This window comes from Primulina huaijiensis, chromosome 16 (assembly GCF_012295235.1).
Source record: "Primulina huaijiensis isolate GDHJ02 chromosome 16, ASM1229523v2, whole genome shotgun sequence".
NCBI classification, from domain to species: Eukaryota; Viridiplantae; Streptophyta; class Magnoliopsida; order Lamiales; family Gesneriaceae; genus Primulina; species Primulina huaijiensis.
Genome location: NC_133321.1, coordinates 15,035,114 through 15,052,737, shown reverse-complemented (window position 1 = coordinate 15,052,737; position 17,624 = coordinate 15,035,114). Strand labels below are relative to the sequence as shown.

Sequence of the window (17,624 nt, the reverse complement as noted above, 5' to 3'; positions counted from 1 at the left end):
AAATAAAATTATTAATTTAATGAAATTTCTGTTTTTTCGGTCGGTTCGATTTTGACATATATAATCCGAAATTGAACCAAATAAATTTCGGTTTTAACATTTATATCTGAATTATAAAATTTGATTTTCGGTTCGATTCAATGTTCGGTTTTTTCAATTTGGATTTTCGATTTTATTCGAAGTTTAAACACTCCTACTCATCAGACAAAACTAAGATTGTTGGACACACAATTCAATGTAAAACTTTGTCCATGTATAGACCAGTGCTTTACTTGAACTATAATTAATGATAATATTGCAATTCAAATTTTTTAAACTATAATAGAGTATAAACACCGTTCTATCAGTTATTTCTTTTAGTAGAAACAATTATTGTATGTAACAAGAGTAATCACCCAACTGAGCAACCAACCATGTGTTTTGACTCTTGAATACATATGACGGTGAAAATCTCTTTTTAAGAAAATTGTGTGTTTGACTCAACTTGATTTTGTTGATTTTGTTTTTTTATGTTGTCACAAAGACATATCAATTTTTTTTTTCTAATTATAGTAGAAAATTGTTTTTAGAGCATATTTTTTTTTAATTTTTTAAAAATAATATACTTAAATTGCAAGAAAATCCCATTAATTATTGAGTTAAATGCATACCTTACCCCGTAAAATGATGAAATTATTGAAAACCCCATTTGTGTTCTCAAATTTCGATCACACATACGTACAATCAAAAGGGTTTGTATATAATCAAGATTTGAAAACACGTGAAGTTAATAGATATCGTTGTCTTGATAGAGTTTTTAACAATCTCGAGATTTCACTATTACTTCACAAAATCATTTATAACTCTCGTATTAACCCTATGTGGACGAGCATGTTGTTATTTTCTAGATAATTAAATATCTTAACAACTATTGAAAATGAGGATAAATATATTTGCAGAAATTTGTGGACACATACCACAGAAAATGACTGAGGAAACCCAAGATTAATTAATTAATTAATTAATAAATGAAAATGAGTGGGCTAACCAAGCCTTCCTACTACGAGCATTGCCAGCCTAGCTTACAACTAATTGAGGTGTACTCATTTGCTATAAATTTGGTAATTGCTATGTTTCAAATATGATTAAAACTTGGAAATTCTCGATTCCAATTATATAAAGATTTACTCGACCCTAGAGTGGAGATTTAAGGACGACGACAGTTACATCTTACGTTACACATTATCTTTGAAATGATAAAATTAACCCAACTGCATTTTTAGAAAACTTTTTTCAATTAAAAAGTATTTGAGTCAATCTTGTAATTTCAAACGTAATGTGTAACACGACGTGTAACTTTCATTGTACATATTGTTAGAAAAATTGCTAACAACAATAGCGTAGAAACGAACTTGTAGAGATAAATCAATAACCGAAACAAGTGTAATGTTTACAGTATGACTATCGTGTAAAAGAAAACAAAATCAAACCGAGGTCTGTAGCATGTACAGTTTCCTTAAAACAGATTCGTCCCCTCCTGTATGTGCTTCGAGGATCGTCTTGGACGTCTGTTTCCCCGGATACAACGGAACAACCAGCAGTGACTTAGCACGAGACACTACTACGGCCAACTGAAAACGTAAATTTACTTTATCACCGAGATTTAACGGAGGCCAAATGAAAAGCTAACAATATGAAATGCAAGAGAATACTTGAAAGAGAAAATATTTTCATGTACTTGAAATGAGGAAATGAACCTCACTATTTATAAGCCCCAAAATGCACACCAAGAGTCATGCAATTAACTCAAGAATATGAAGAGTCAAAACTCTTCAACTAACTCAAAAATGTGGAAAGTCAAAAGACACTCCACAATAATGAGCCATAACCAACTCAAGAATGTGGAGAGCCAAAAAGCACTCTCACAATCCTGAGATATAATTTTTATTCAAATTTCCAAGACTTATAACATAATTTGTTTGCGATCGAGAGAGATCACCACTTGTGACAGCTACAGACTAAAAAGTATTCACCATATTTATAATTTCATGGAATTATTGAGTTAGTTTGGATTGAATCATTCCAAAACTGTGACGAAGGAGTTGAAATCCTCAGAATTTGAAGCCCATATCTTGGAAAATGACAGAGATTTTAGGAAAAGGACAAGAGATCCCAGCTGTGTGTCCTTAGTCCTAACAAGCTCTCACTCCATGAGTGCCACTCTAATAATTGCGGACGAAAAACTTAAATAATATTTTTCACCAAATAAAATAAAATGTTTTTATTATTTTTTAAGATTGATTTATTAAGAAATAAAAAAATTTATACCATAATTTCATCAATTTTCAGATAGGAGCAAAGACTTAATACATTAAATAGTAGGCTTTTGCGTGTGTAATTTTCTAATTAATTATTTACAATGGATTCATGTGCATAGAAGTTAGGAAGGAAATATGTTTTTACATATTACTATATATAAAAGTACACACGCAAAAGTTCACGATTTTATAAGACAGTTGCACAGATTTTTATTCACAAAATGAGTCAATCATGTCTATATTTACAATACAAATAATGATTTCACATAAAAAAAATAATATTTTTTTACAAATAAAATATTATTCTTATAAAATTGATGTATATTTGTTTGCATTTGTGGATTAATTAATGTATTATTTTATTGATTTCTTTGTACGAAGTCAAACGTTTGTCCCATGTTGATAGAAATATTTGTCATCTTATGTTAATAAAATACACAAAGAGTTTCCTCCTCGTGATTGCCTTCAATTATTATTTACCCTGCTTTTTTGTGCATCAATAATTGAATGAATCCACACTCACACGTGCAAGACATGTACATTGGCACACCATTTTTATATATTTATTATAATTTATTAAATTTAACATATATATAATTATATTTCTTAAAGGATTAACATCCAACGTATGACATCTTACTTACAACTCCCTTAATCTGACAATTACAATTTTTTTTTTTNACAAATTCATTCTTTTAAGGACATTTTAACCATATTTTATGAAAAACAATTTGAAGTCTTTTATTCAGTGGACAACATGGTACAGATGGGCCCAAACGTGATTATATTCGTGGAATCGCAGACTCGGCCCAAATCTGAACTAACCTGTTTACTAGGAGGCCTGCTCCAGGTATGCATGGGCTTGGTATTTAGCCTTATATGATAGCCACATCACACCTAATCTAAATCTAAAAATTCAAAAAGATATTATATAAAAAAAAAATAAATATTAAAAAATCACTGAAAATTGTCTGCATAAATAAATTTTTAATTAATTACAAAAAAAGTAGGTCTCTTGTGAAAATGGTCAACCCTATCGATATTCACAATAAAAAGTAATATTCTTAGAATAAAAAGTAGTACTTTTTCATGGATGACACAAATAAGAGATTCGACCAGCGAAATTGATCCGTGAGACCGTCTCACAAGAGTTCTTGTGTTACAAAAAATACTCCACTAAATCATATACACGGAAATTACTTAATACAGTAAAATATTGTACATAGAAAATTAAAATAATTTAGATGCATATACATTAGTGGTTAAAACGTCGGGAAAAAGTACAGGAAAGGCAGCGCTATATATTGATATTAATAGAGCGGATGTGTGCATCGAACTTGCCGGAGAGTCGTGTGAATGTGTGATTCCTTGACAGAGTGCAGGAGTTTGATAAAATCTCATGGCAGATTTGGCATTACAACTCTTGGAGTTAGTGCATCCGCAGCAATGACCGATCTTGAGACCTGCAACGACGATTATGGGCCGAAGGAGCCGGCTAAGATGATACCGTTTGGTTTGTGGGATAAGACGATGAATTATGTGTTGATTAATTATAAAATAAGGATAACACACCTATTTTTAAACTCCTATTATAGTAAAATTTGAACTAAAAGCGAAATGATACAAGGACGTTGAAGTAATATATACATTTCTAAGTGGTATAAATTCTAAAGAATTGTGATATGATACTGATAATTAGTTCAAATGTTATATGATATGATTGGAATTTGCCCGGGTGGTGACTTCCAGAAATTTGGATCAACAAAACAAAAAAGAAAAAGAAGACAAATTATTTTTTACTTTTCTATGTGGTATAAAAATAGAGAACTTCCAATATAATAAGGAGAGTGTATTCAATGTAGGAGATTTATGGACATTAATAACTTTTGTAGATTTTAAAAGTTTAGATGTATTTAATTAACACTTTTTACATACTCCGTAGAAGTTTAGTGTATTCAAAATAGACTTTCATAGAGTTTTAAAAAATCAAGTCATATTCAACATTGACTTTTAAAAACTCTATAAAAGTCTATATGTATTCAAATTTTCAATAGAGTTTTAATAATTTCAAATGAAATTCATTAACATACAAACATTAAAACTTAAGGTACAACTATAAATTGTATTTGGTTAAACCCAAAGAATTGGATGGATTTTTAAAACTTCTAACTCATACACAAACTATTTATTTATCTATCTGTCGCTTCACATCACCTCTCTTCTTATCTTCTTTCCTCTCATCTATCTCTATCATTCTATAAGATTTTCGAAATGTATCTCTATATATATTTTCATATTTTCTTTTCAAAATTTTCATTTTTTGGCTGATTGTTCATTTGATAATTTTTATTTTAATATCATAGGAAAATTTTGAATTCTAGAATTGATTTTGTGATTTTTAATTTATGATTTATACAAATTAATGTAATATTCAATAATAATAAAATATGATCCAAAAAATGTCGCTTAATTCTTAATAATTGAATAGCCTCGCAACAACCATAATTTTTTAAATTTTAGCATTTCCAAATCATATATAAGCTATGATATTTTTATACAACATTATACCCACACAATGCTAAATAATATTCTTTTCACAAGTATATTATCAATTCAAAAACAAGATTACATATTAATCAATTGATGTACTTTAAAAAATTTACAAACATGCATACAAACCCACATATATACACATGTAAGGATTAAATGATTTAACTTTTAAATAAGTATATTTATTTATTAATATAAATATTGAAAAACTATTTTAAACTAAATATGTTATATATGTCAATTAATTATTGGTTCAAAGAAATTAATAAAAAATAATATGTTATAATTAAGTACAAAATTTATAAAATTCTATAAAAAATTTTTTACAGAAGTCTATAAGAATCTTGCAAAAAAGTCTTCATGAATCCACATAAATCTGTTTATAAATATGTGAGAATCCATAAAAATCAATAAAAATCAATCAAATCCAAATAAGTCTATCATTTGAAAAATTTATTAAAAGTTATCAAAACTCTGAATTGAATACATCCCACTAAATTGTGCGTAGTGAATTTGTATAACATGATTTTGAATTTATTTTCCCACCAAATATAGTAATGTTTATATTTTTATTTTCATAATTTCCTCATAAAACAATTTAAATAATCAAGAGGTTACATTAACAGCTACATCTTAAAATAACTGAAATTTACTATCTTTTAATTTTTTTTGACTACGTGATTTTTTGGCAACAAATAATTAATAAGATATATCAACGTGGTATAAGATATCAAAAAATAAAAATAAAAATAATTGGACCAAAATTTTACCAAAAAAATAATTATAATCTTCCATTGAATATTTTGTTTCCACACAATTTTTTTTCCCATCAATATAAGCCATGCATTATCGAGCTCATACACAACGCATCAAAACAAAGCGTAAAACACATCCATGGCTCCTTCCCTTATTTATCCAACCTTAGCATTAACCTTTTTATGCATTTGTAAAGCCGATTTGATTCAAAAGGTCTGCCCTCACTCCACGAATCCCCCTCTATATATGTATACAAACATTGACATCCGACCCTCGTTCTCGTGGGGCTGATCTTCGGGTTCTAGGCGACATCAGCATCGATAAGTCGTTACCTGCTTGTGCGGAGAAGAAGTATAGAGAAACTGAGTGCATCGAATTCGCCAATTATGCGGTTGACTACCTAAGAGACAGCAAGAGTTTACTAAAAACTGCTCATGACACATTTAACATATCAACTCTTAAAGTTAATGCGGTCGCTGCATTCGTCGATGTCGACACCTGCATCGACGTTTACGGGAAAGAAATTCCGGCTGAGATGGAACAAGCTACTAGCTTAGCAATGGATCTCATCGGGGTGCTTTTAGCTATTGTATCTTTTTTGTGAGCCAAGGATTAGTTTGAATAATGATGATTTTTTTTCTCTTTGTGGGAAAATAATAGAATTTGATCGATTCATGCCATATAGTTTGGAGAATGAATTATGGAACCAAAATAACGGAGCTTGCCATTTGTTTTAGATGAATCATTTTCTGGAAAATTATAAATTTGGTTCTTTATATTTGTCTCTTTATAATTTTGATAATGTCTTATCAAATTTCAATTTAATTAGTCTTTTATCTTTGTTTTTCTTTATTAAATGTTAGTATTTTTTTTCTAATGTATCGTTCTAATATGTCCAATGTCTTCCATGACAAAATGACTAGAATTGCAAAACAAAAGGTCAAAATCTCAACCAAAAAAAAAAAATAAAAAGAAAAATACATGAGTAAAACTCGATTTCCATGGGAATCTCGAAGAACGCATCCAAAACCAACATAGTGAATGTTCGAAGATACAACTACATCAACATTACATTTGACATATGTGTGTGTTGATCGTCACCAGAGTTGCGATCAAAGACAACGATAATTCCATAAATTATCGATACGTATTTGATACTTGATCAACTCGTAGAAACAAGATTAATAATTCAAGAAACCACTAACAGTCCTGGTATGTCATTATTTTGAGTGATTATTCGCATATGATGTGGATACCAGAATACACTTGAGTATAAACATACATATTGATATCAGAATCAAGGCATATGTTCAGTGTCCATTCACTTTATCTTTCCGATATATATTGAGCTGATAGAATAATGTTAGAAGTTTGTTTTTATACCGATTGAATTTGTGTTGATAAACTAAGAGTTTTAGTGATTAGGGTCTAGTAACCAGCTGAAATGGGTATGTGCAAGTTTTTGTGTAAATAAAAATCTTCTAGTGGTAACTTTTTGATCCAAGAAGAAGAAGAGACAAACAAGAATAGTCTTTGAACTTTCATAAATAAATCTCGACTCATTTATTTCCTGGTGATTTATTTATTGCTTTTTTATTGTTTTGCATCTGGATCCTGACTAGCTAGTTGTGTATTCATTATTCACTGAGTCCAGCTGACTATTTCCAAAAATAAAATACAACATATTTTACTAGTAATTGTCTAGATGATTGAGACCTCAGTTGTAGTGATTAACCCAGCCGAAGTTGTTTGTGAGTTCTTTCCTATGGAATTAGCGGGTTTTCGTGATTTAGTTGAATTTATAATAGCAGGATCCGAGGGCTTGCGTGGAGGTCTTATAGAGCTACGGACGTGGACATCACTTCTTCATTTCCCTGCTTTTTTGAGGCCTGAATGAAGGCATATATGTCGAACGGATTCGGTTTTTGCCCTCCAGCGGTGGCTGGGCAGTGATCTTTGAGGTAGCGGGGGTAAAGGAAGGCTGGCCGGTGTCCCGTAGAGCAAAGGAGGGCGGCTCGGTGACCGAGGGCTTGTGTGGAGGTCTTACTCCAAACCCTAACAAATTTCACATCCTCAAATTTATTCATGTTGTCAACACACGAAACACAAAACATTTCGCATTATAATAATTCTTTCTGACCCTCTGATGTCGTACGAAATTTTTGACAACGTAATTTTTTGGCAACTCATAATTAATAAGAAGATATTGAAAAATAATTGGATATATAGTAAAATCTACAGTGGGACATGAATTAGAAATTATTAGTATGAATTTTCATAAAATTTTTGCCCTTTATTGTCTTATAAAATCTTTTGACAACGTAGTATAATAAGTCCTAATAAATAAGATATCAACGTGGCATAAGATTACAAAAATTGGATGGAAAATGAAAAGGTTTATCCAAATAAAATTACATTAATTAGGCCAAGAATATTTAGATAATATCATCAATATTTATAAAATCCCAAAATCTTCTAGAAAAATAATTATAATATCCCATTGATTTTGTGTTTCCACACATATTTTCCTGTCTATATAAACTTTGCATTATCGAGCACATACTCAATACATCAAACCAAAGTGTAAAACACAGGCATGGCTCCTTCCCTTATTTCTTCAGTCTTCATTTCTTTGGCATTAACCTTTTTATGCATTTGTAAAGCCGATTTGATTGAAAAGGTATGCTCTCGCGCCGCGAATCCCCCTCTATGTAAAAAAACTTTGACATCTGAACCTCGTTCTCGTGGGGCGGATCTTCAGGTTTTAGGCGACATCAGCATAGATAAGTCAATACCTCCCACACAAGTAGTTAAAAACATAGCGACCAAGCATAAATTCAACGTGTGCATCGAATATGCCGATACCGCGCTTGATGAGCTGAATGAGTGCAGGGGTTTACTAAAAACTGCTCATGGTGCATATAACATATCAAACCTTAGAACTATGGCAACCGCTGTAATGGTTGATATTGAAACGTGCATCGAGGCATACGAGGAAGAAATGCCGGCGGATCTTAAACAAGCTACTGATTTAGCAAAGGACTTTATCCATGTGCTTTTAACTGTCGTATATTTTTTTTGAGCGAAGAAGATCACGGGGGCTGAGATTTTGGTTTGAATAATGAGGGTCGTTTTTAGCATATTTTTTATTCCATATAGTTTGGAGAATATAATGTATGCAACCAAAATAATGGAGCTTGCATTTAATTTCTTTTCGTACAAAAACTCCTATGATATTGTCACATTAGCGATTTTCTATAACACATCAATACTCAGATAAATTTAAACGATTGACCTATAAAATAAACAAAAATAGAAAACATGCGAGTTGTAGGACAAAAATGGAATGACCCCATTTAAAACCTAAATCCATCAAACCTGCTCATACAAAAGCACCCCAATGTAGAAGAACTAAAGAAAAAATGAATCTCATATTAGCATCTGCCACACGAGATATTGAGTCGTGCGATGACGATTAAAATCTTAAACAAAGCTACCGGCTTATCACGGACCGGATCCAGGTGCTTTTAATCACTGCAGAAATCTTTTGTAAGTGAAGAAGATAATGGGGGAATTTGGATCTGAATAATAGAGAATGGAATGTGTTTCGATAAATGTGTATTCTTAATATATACATTCTTTTTTATTTTATTTTTTTTAGTCGAAGAAAATATTGTTACAATTGAATCTAGAATTCGAGACATCATCACAAATTCGAGACTATGATGTTAGATGTGCTACAAGTCAATGACATATATACATATATTTTATGTGTAATGATTATGATTCTAAATAAGTGTTGTACCTTTTCATATGATCGGAATTGGAGTGGGTGTTGGACTCCATAAAATTGGACTAAAAAGATTAAAGTAGATAAGAGACGAAATTTCAAAGAACTGTGGGAATGAGAAATAGAAGGAAAACCCCCTTTCAATAAATGTCCATGATAGAATGATGTATAAAAGCTTGGCCCTTGCCAAGATTCATAATAGGCTTATGTCGAACATGTGATGTGGAGAAGGAATGGAAAATTAATGTTAAGATTGGAACTTGGACCTGACTCAACCTCAAAAGCTAGCTCTAGGAGGAGGATTGTGCAAGTCCATATATACAACTCTCATATATTTTATCCAACCGATGTAGGACATTTAACACAATCTCCTAACGCACATGAATAAACATTTGGAGCGTGAAGTTTACACACAACCTAAATATGGGCAGAACGTGTAGCCCAACTATGGGCAGTTCAATACACAATAGTGGAACCTGAGCTCTGATACCATGATAAGATTGGAACTTGGAACTAACTCAACCCCAAAAACTAACTCTAGAGGGGAGAATTGTCTAAGTCCATAAATACAACTCCCAGATATTTTATCCAAACGATGTGGGACATCTAACACATTCTCCTCACACCCAAGAATGAACATCTGAAGTGTGAAGTTTACAAATGATCCAAATATGGGCAGAACGGTTAGCCCAACTATGGGCAATCTGATACATAACGGTGGAATCCGAGTTCTGATACCATGTTAAGATTGAAACTTGAACCTAAATCAACCCCCAGCCAAAGACTAGCTCTGGGAGGAGGATTGTCCAAGTCCATATATACAACTCCCAGATATTTTATCCAACCGATGTGGGACATCTAATAAACTGACTAGAAAGGAAGTGGCCGGTTGCTTCAGTAACACACACACACATATGGAAGAGTTCAAGATCTACACCAAATAATTCACTACACATATAGATAATGGATACAAAATGAATCAAGAGAAATTGTTAGGGTTAGGGGATTGAGTCTTGATTGTAATGTCCTGTTGATACAGAGAGTTTGTATTGTATATTCTTGATACAGTGAACGATAAATAAAGTTGTTGATTTCCTCCCGTAGACATAGGTTGGATTATGTCTGAACCACGTAACTGTTTTTTAGTTTGTTTATGCATTTGTGTTACATTACAAATGTGTGTGTTGATCATCACCAAAGTTGCGATCAAAGACAAAGATAATTACATGAATCATCAATTCACATTTGATACTTAATCAACTCGTAGAAGTAAGATTAATAATTCAAGAAACCACTAAAATTTGGCGCCGTGTGTGGGAATCTTGCGACTAGATCGATGGGAACAATGAAGAGTGATAAAAATTTCACCAGGAAAACAACTTCTCTTTTTCGAGAATCGTGATGAGTTCCATCTAGCTTCAACAATGTCTTGATGAGGCACTCAAGACGAAGGAGGACAAGTCCATTACAATCAAGAACACAGATGAAATCCTTGAGAAGGCACATAGTGCAATTATTCTATGCATTGGAGATAAACCCATACGTGAAGTTGCTAGGGAAAAATCTGCAGCATCTATTTGGAGTAAGTTGGAAAGCATGTATATGACTAAATCTTTGGAAAATCGCTTGTAAATGAAATATAAATTATACTCCTTCGAGATTCGAGAAGACAAGAACCTTGAAGATCAAATTGAAGAGTACGTCAAGATTCGAGATGATTTTTGAAAATGTTGAGATGAAAATGGAAAATGAAGACAAGGCATTGATCCTAATAGTCCCAGTATGGTATTGTTTTCGAGTGATTGTTGACATATGATGTGGATGACAAAATACACTTTAGTATAAAAACATGTCGCATTATAATAATTCTTTCTGACCCGCCTCTGGTGTCGTACGAAATTTTTGACGTCGTTATTTTTTTGGCAACTCATAAATAATAAGAATATATATTGAAAAAATAATTGGATAGTAAAATCTACAGTGGGACAAGAATTAGAAATTAATAGTATGAATTTTCATAAAAAATTTTCCCTTTATTGTCTTATAAAACCTTTTGACAACGTAGTATAATAACTCCTAATAAATAAGTTATCAACGTGGCATAAGATTACAAAAATTGGATGGAAAATGAAAAAGTTTACCCAAATAAAATTACATTAATTAGGCCAAGAATTAGAAATTAATAGTATCAATATTCATAAAACATTTTACCCTTATAATTTTTTTATAAACATTTTGACAACGTAATATAGTAACTCCTAATGAATAAGATATAATGTGGCATAAGATTACCAAAATGGAATGGTAGATGAAAACGTTTATCCAAGTAAAATTACATTAATTACACCAAGAATATTTGGAGAATATCATCAATATTTATAAAATTCCAAAATCTTCCAGAAAAATAATTATAATATCCCATTGATTTTGTGTTTCCACGCATATTTTCCCATCTATATATATAAACGGCCTTGCATTATCGAGCGCATACTCAATACATCAAACCAAAGTATAAAACACAGGCATGGCTCCTTCCCTTATTTATTCAGTCTTCATTTCTTTGGCATTAACCTTTTTATGCATTTGTAAAGCCGATTTGATTGAAAAGGTATGCTCTCGCGCCGCGAATCCCCCTCTATGTAAAAAAACTTTGACATCTGACCCTCGTTCTCGTGGGGCGGATCTTCAGGTTTTAGGCGACATCTGCATAGATAAGTTGCTACCTCCCATACATGTAGTTAAAAACATGGCGAACAAGTATAAATTTTATGATTGCGTCGAATTTTTCGATTCCGCGCTTGATGAACTGAGAGAGTGCAGGGGTTTACTAAAAACTGCACATGGCGAATATAACATATCTACGCTTAAAACTACTGCAACCGCTGTATTGGTTGATGTTGACACTTGCCTAGACGAAGACGAGGAAGAAATGCCGAAGAATTTTAAACAAGCTATTGGATTAGCAGAGGACCTGATCGAAGTGCTATTAACTATTATACATTTTTTTTGAGCGAAGAAGATCTTTGGGTGTTTTTCCCTTTGTGGTAAAATAATCGCGTATGTTTGATGTCGTATGGTTTGGAGAATGAATGATGGAATCAAAATAATGGAGCTACAAAAACTCATCTTTGCATAATAAAAATATAAATTCATATATCCAAAATAAATTTGTTACAATAAAATTTTTATAAATTAATACGCGATAAATTAATAATATTTCTTAAAGTAATATTTTTTTCACGATCTCGATTTGAGTCAGCTTGCTAAATTAATAATTTCGATAAATTAGTAAGACAATAATTTTTTGGAGGACCTTTTACATGACTGGCTGGTTCAACCAGGAACAAGAACGAGTCCGGTTCAAAAAGTGCTAGAAAATCACTTGATCGGTCGAACCTGTCAAAACCGGTCTGACCGGTTCGCACATTTTAAATTTTTTTAAAAAAATTGACTTTTTATTTTTTTAAAAAAATTTAATTTTTATTTTTTGGTTTTATATATGATTATTTTGATTTTGAACTTTATTAAAAATATTATTTTAGCAATATTAGATCTTATTTTGATTTATTTATTTTTAAAATATACATACATATATATATATATATATATATATATTTNTGTAACACCCAAATAGTAGCCAATCAATTTTAAAATAAAATAAAATGATATAGCTAGATAAGATAATATAAGTTTTATTTGAAAAAAATAAAATAAAATAAGAGATGTTATGGATAACATAATTTTGACATTATCATATAATTAAAAAAAAATGAGATTTTCCAAATATATATGATTAGTATTTTTAAGAGAATTGAATTCTTTATTGAGCTTGAGCTTGATGATATTATCCAAATATGTAGACCGATTATAAATAAAACATTTTCCATGGAAATTATACGCTAAACTTCCACCTCCAAATACCTTATACGGCGTTTAAGAAAATTCTTTTAATTTTCTTTAATAATAGAATAATATAATGATGATGTCGTTGCTTCGAACATAATTAGTATTGGTTTACTTATAACTAAATTTCTTATTAGTTTTAATATGGTATTCGGGGAATTTCCTGACATTGATTTGAGGAAATAAACGTGAGTTTGTTTTTTTTTAAAAATTCATAAATTGATAAATATTATTTTAGTATCTAATTAGCATATATTACATATTTGGACTTTCATTTGGACTTTAAATCCCATCCCATGTGTTCCAGTCACATTTAATTATGAACAATACTAAATATTTAGGGAATGTGTGTATTAAAAAAAATTTATTGGAAAATAAGAAGGCTGGATTATAAATGGTGGATGTTAAGTAATTAATAGTTTGGAATAAAAAGATTAGAAATATTATTTTAGGATATGATAGGATGATTAATAATCGAAATAATTTTGTTTAATAGATTTGATATTTCTCAAGCTTTCTTATTAAGTGACCACGATTAAGTTAAAAATCTCATGTATATATACTCTTATTCCGATATTATTTCACGAAAACTCAACAGTAATGTTGGATGCATATTATTGTTATTGATGCTTTATTGATCTTTATTTGTTGGAATTCTATATCTGGTTATGCTTTGGTGATATGTTTGTCATGTGAGCCACATCTTAGTTCTTCCGGATCAAAGTAACGAACCGAATCGAGCTGAATATTAGTAAAAATTTAATGCTCGAGTTCGGCTCGGATTAAGTATATTCGAATTCGAGCTCAATTCAAAGATCAAAAGTTTTAAATTTTTTTGGCTAGAAAGGAATTTGAGTTTTGCTCGAAATCTTCGAACATATTTACGAGCTATTCGAAATATTGTTCGGATGGTAAGGTTCAACAATGAAAGTTCGAAAGCTCGAAACGTTCGAATTCGAAATATATATATATATAATTATATTATATTATTAAAATTTAAGGCTCACGAACGGCTTTGAACTATCGAACAAATTAATTTTGGCTCGAGTTCGGCTTGGAAGAAAGTTCGAACATGTTTGAGTGTGGATCTAGTTCGATAAATTTGAATACGAATCAAATATTTATCTCGAGATGGCTCAAAAAATTCATAAACCGACTCGATTCGTTTACAGCCCTATGTAGGGATGCATGTGAGCCACCTCTTGTTTCCCTATGGTCAAAGTGGTGCATGACAGAGTCTCATTGTGGATGTTCTTATGTTTTGTCTGTCATGTGAGTTATCTCTTGGTTCCCTATGGTCAAAGTGTTGCACGATAGAGATTATGATCTGAATTTTGTTGTGTATATTGCTTTGTTCTATTTTGTTCTATTTCGTCTATCATGTGAGCCATCTTTTGGTTAATGCGGGTCAAAATGCTGCATGTGGGTAGCACGTGAGCCACCTCTTGTTACCATATGGTCAAAGTGGTGTGTGATAGAGATTATAATCTGGAAGGGGAAATAGAATTATAGAAGGACAAATCCCCATTTCAAATAATGTCTCTGATACATATTATTTGCAAATATAACAACACAATTGATGTCGAAATCAACATCATATGTTCAGTTCTAATTAGTGTAATTATTGAGAGAGAAGTTGTAATTGTCATTGTTGGAAGAGCGATTGAAACATTACGTTTGAAGTTGTTGTATTGTTTAAAAGTATTTGAGTTGCATTATTATCATCAAATATAACTTTTGGTAAGCGAAAAACGTTCGATGTTATATCATCATCTCTATAGATTTGGATAATATATTTTCATAAGGTTCTAATATTTTCAGCTTATATTTTACCCATATTACAGTTAGCATTTTGCAATTTGATACAAACGAAAGACAAATAGAAAATATTGAAATTAAAATACTAAGCATACAATTTTCCATTGCAAAAAATTCTTTTTGAAATTTTGGTTATTTTTCCAACGTGTCGTTGATATGACTCTGACTTAGCGCTCACTACAATGCTCATGATGTAAAAGGGGCTAACATATTGCTAAAATTTTAAAGATACATGAACAAGACTCAATTTTGATAACATAGATAACCAAAATTAAAAAAAAAAAAAAAAAAAGACAATATACATTAGGGAAATTGTGATTTTCCCATATAACTATTTAGTCACAAAATTGTTTTGGATTTATTTTAAATTTTTTAAAAAAAAGTTAGTATATTAAAAACCAGATAGCCAAAACCCAAAAGTAATATCTTATTAGATTGGAATTGATTTTTTTTTTTTTTTGAAAGGAGATTTGATTGGAATTGATTTATATAGTTAAAAAGAATTTAAAGTCCCTGAATTTGGAATTATTACTAGGTTGGTGTTTTGTTAAAACCTTTTATTAAAAATTTGACTTTGAAAATTGGATTTGCAACTCTTTTATGGTTGCTTTAGAACTGAAGCGTTGAATTTGTTCAGCTAATTTAGAAGAATAAATAAGAAATAGTAGTTTTTGAGACATGTCGATCTGGTCCATATCTGTAATGAAATTTAACATTTTGATATAAAAAATAATATTTTTTCATGACTCGCATCAGATCGAAAATTCGTCTCATAAAATTGACTTGTAAGATTGTAAATACCTTAGTTATGTTAAATAAATAACTTCGAATTCGAAATGAAATTATTTGTGCAGATTAAAATGGAAAACTGCAATGTTAGCCCTGTAAATTTATCTTTATGCCATTTCGATAATCTATATAGTCAAATTTCAATCTTGGTCCAATATTTTTTGTTATTTTGTAATTTGTTTTTTTATGATGTAGCACATATGTGACACTTATGCGGTGCTTACGTAGCTCCAACATAACGCTAATGTGTACAGTAATGTCACATTGATCACTTGAAAAATAACTAAAATTATCAAAAATTAAAAGACAAAAAACTGAAATTAAAAGTAAAGGACATAGAACAACCAAAAAAAAACTAACATAGAAAACCAAAACTGTAGATTTCCCAATGAAAAAGAATACTAAAACAGAGTTTCAAATCCTAAAATTTAATCATATTATCAACACAGGGATCAATATAATTAATAAATAGATTTAAAATATATGAACACAAACAGAATTTCACATATTAAACCCGGAGTACCAAATAAATACTTAGGAACACATCAAAATTTCACAATTTTTCTGACAAAAATATCATAATTTACATTTGTAAATATCAGGAAAAACCCTACTCGGATCAGAACACAGGCCAATGATTATCAACTAAATAGGGGAAAAAAGAAAAAGAAAAATATATCTAACTATTATCTTGGAAATAAATATAAAAATTATTTTATAAAATATGCAATATTGCCAATTTGCATCGATCAATTTGATCTCTTCCACTTCATAAGGCCGCAGGTCCCCTCCAACCAACATAACTTTTACTTCTTGGAGCATTCTTCAATTCATTCTTCAAATTCAAAACATTATTAATCTCCTCACCAAAAGAGGAGCAAGCGTTGTCTTCATCTATTCTACCCATGGCAACACTGCTGCTTCTTGGCGGCATTCCGGCACGAACTCCGCTCCTCGGCCCCTCCTTTGTCTTCGTTTGCTGCTTCATGTACACGTCAAGATCAGCCCTCGTGCCCAAACTCCGTGCCGATGCCACCCTGACCAGCTCGCTGAAATCCTCGCTGTCGTATGACCGTGTGGGGTTCACGCTGAAGCTCTTCGGTAAGCCCGAAGCCCGTGATACCCCGACAAACTTGGTGCTTGTGCTGTAGTTAACTCTGTCAGCGTAGTCTGTCATGCTTTTCACGTACCTGTCTCGGGCTTTTCCTAGAGCCCGGATCGGGATCGTTACAAGCCGCAAGAACCTGCTTGTTTGTCCCGCTTTGGCCTTCATTACTCGATAAAAATGTTGAATAAAATGTATTGACTTATGTGGGAAGACGATTATGGAATGTGGAGGCTTTGAAAAGAAATTGGAATTAAGTGTATAATATTTAGTGTTTAGATGAGTTTGAAGACTAATTTAAATGAATGAATATATATATATAAAGAGTGAAATAAATTAAGATAAGAATGAAGGTGTGAATAAAAGAATTGGTTTAGATGTATTTTCCATGTTAGCCCACCACATAAGACGAACGGCGTTGCAAACTTGAATTAAAACTATGGGTACAAGTCAAAGTTCTGATATATGTTCTACCTTTTGGATGCAATTTGGATAGATTTTCATTTTGTTGTAAGATAGATTTCAATTTTGACTAGCCAACAAGATTTAAGAAGCGGTTTTCAGAGGTTGGTGTTAATATTGAAATTTAGACCTAACTCAACTCCAAAAGTTAGCT

The 17,624-nt window shown here is 31.2% G+C and overlaps 1 protein-coding gene across 1 annotated transcript; it reads right to left on the bottom strand.

Annotated features, from left to right (window-relative positions):
- Positions 1–16,481: 16,481 nt before the first annotated feature.
- LOC140961862 (uncharacterized) lies at positions 16,482–17,282 on the bottom strand. The gene has a single exon (XM_073420612.1). The coding sequence runs from the start codon at positions 17,174–17,176 to the stop codon at positions 16,673–16,675; it is 504 nt and encodes a 167-aa protein (XP_073276713.1). The 5' UTR covers positions 17,177–17,282; the 3' UTR covers positions 16,482–16,672.
- Positions 17,283–17,624: the final 342 nt, after the last annotated feature.

Excerpts from the sequence above, each read along its gene's own strand:
- LOC140961862 (XM_073420612.1), bottom strand. The coding sequence starts at position 17,176 with ATGAAGGCCAAAGCGGGACAAACAAGCAGGTTCTTGCGGCTTGTAACG.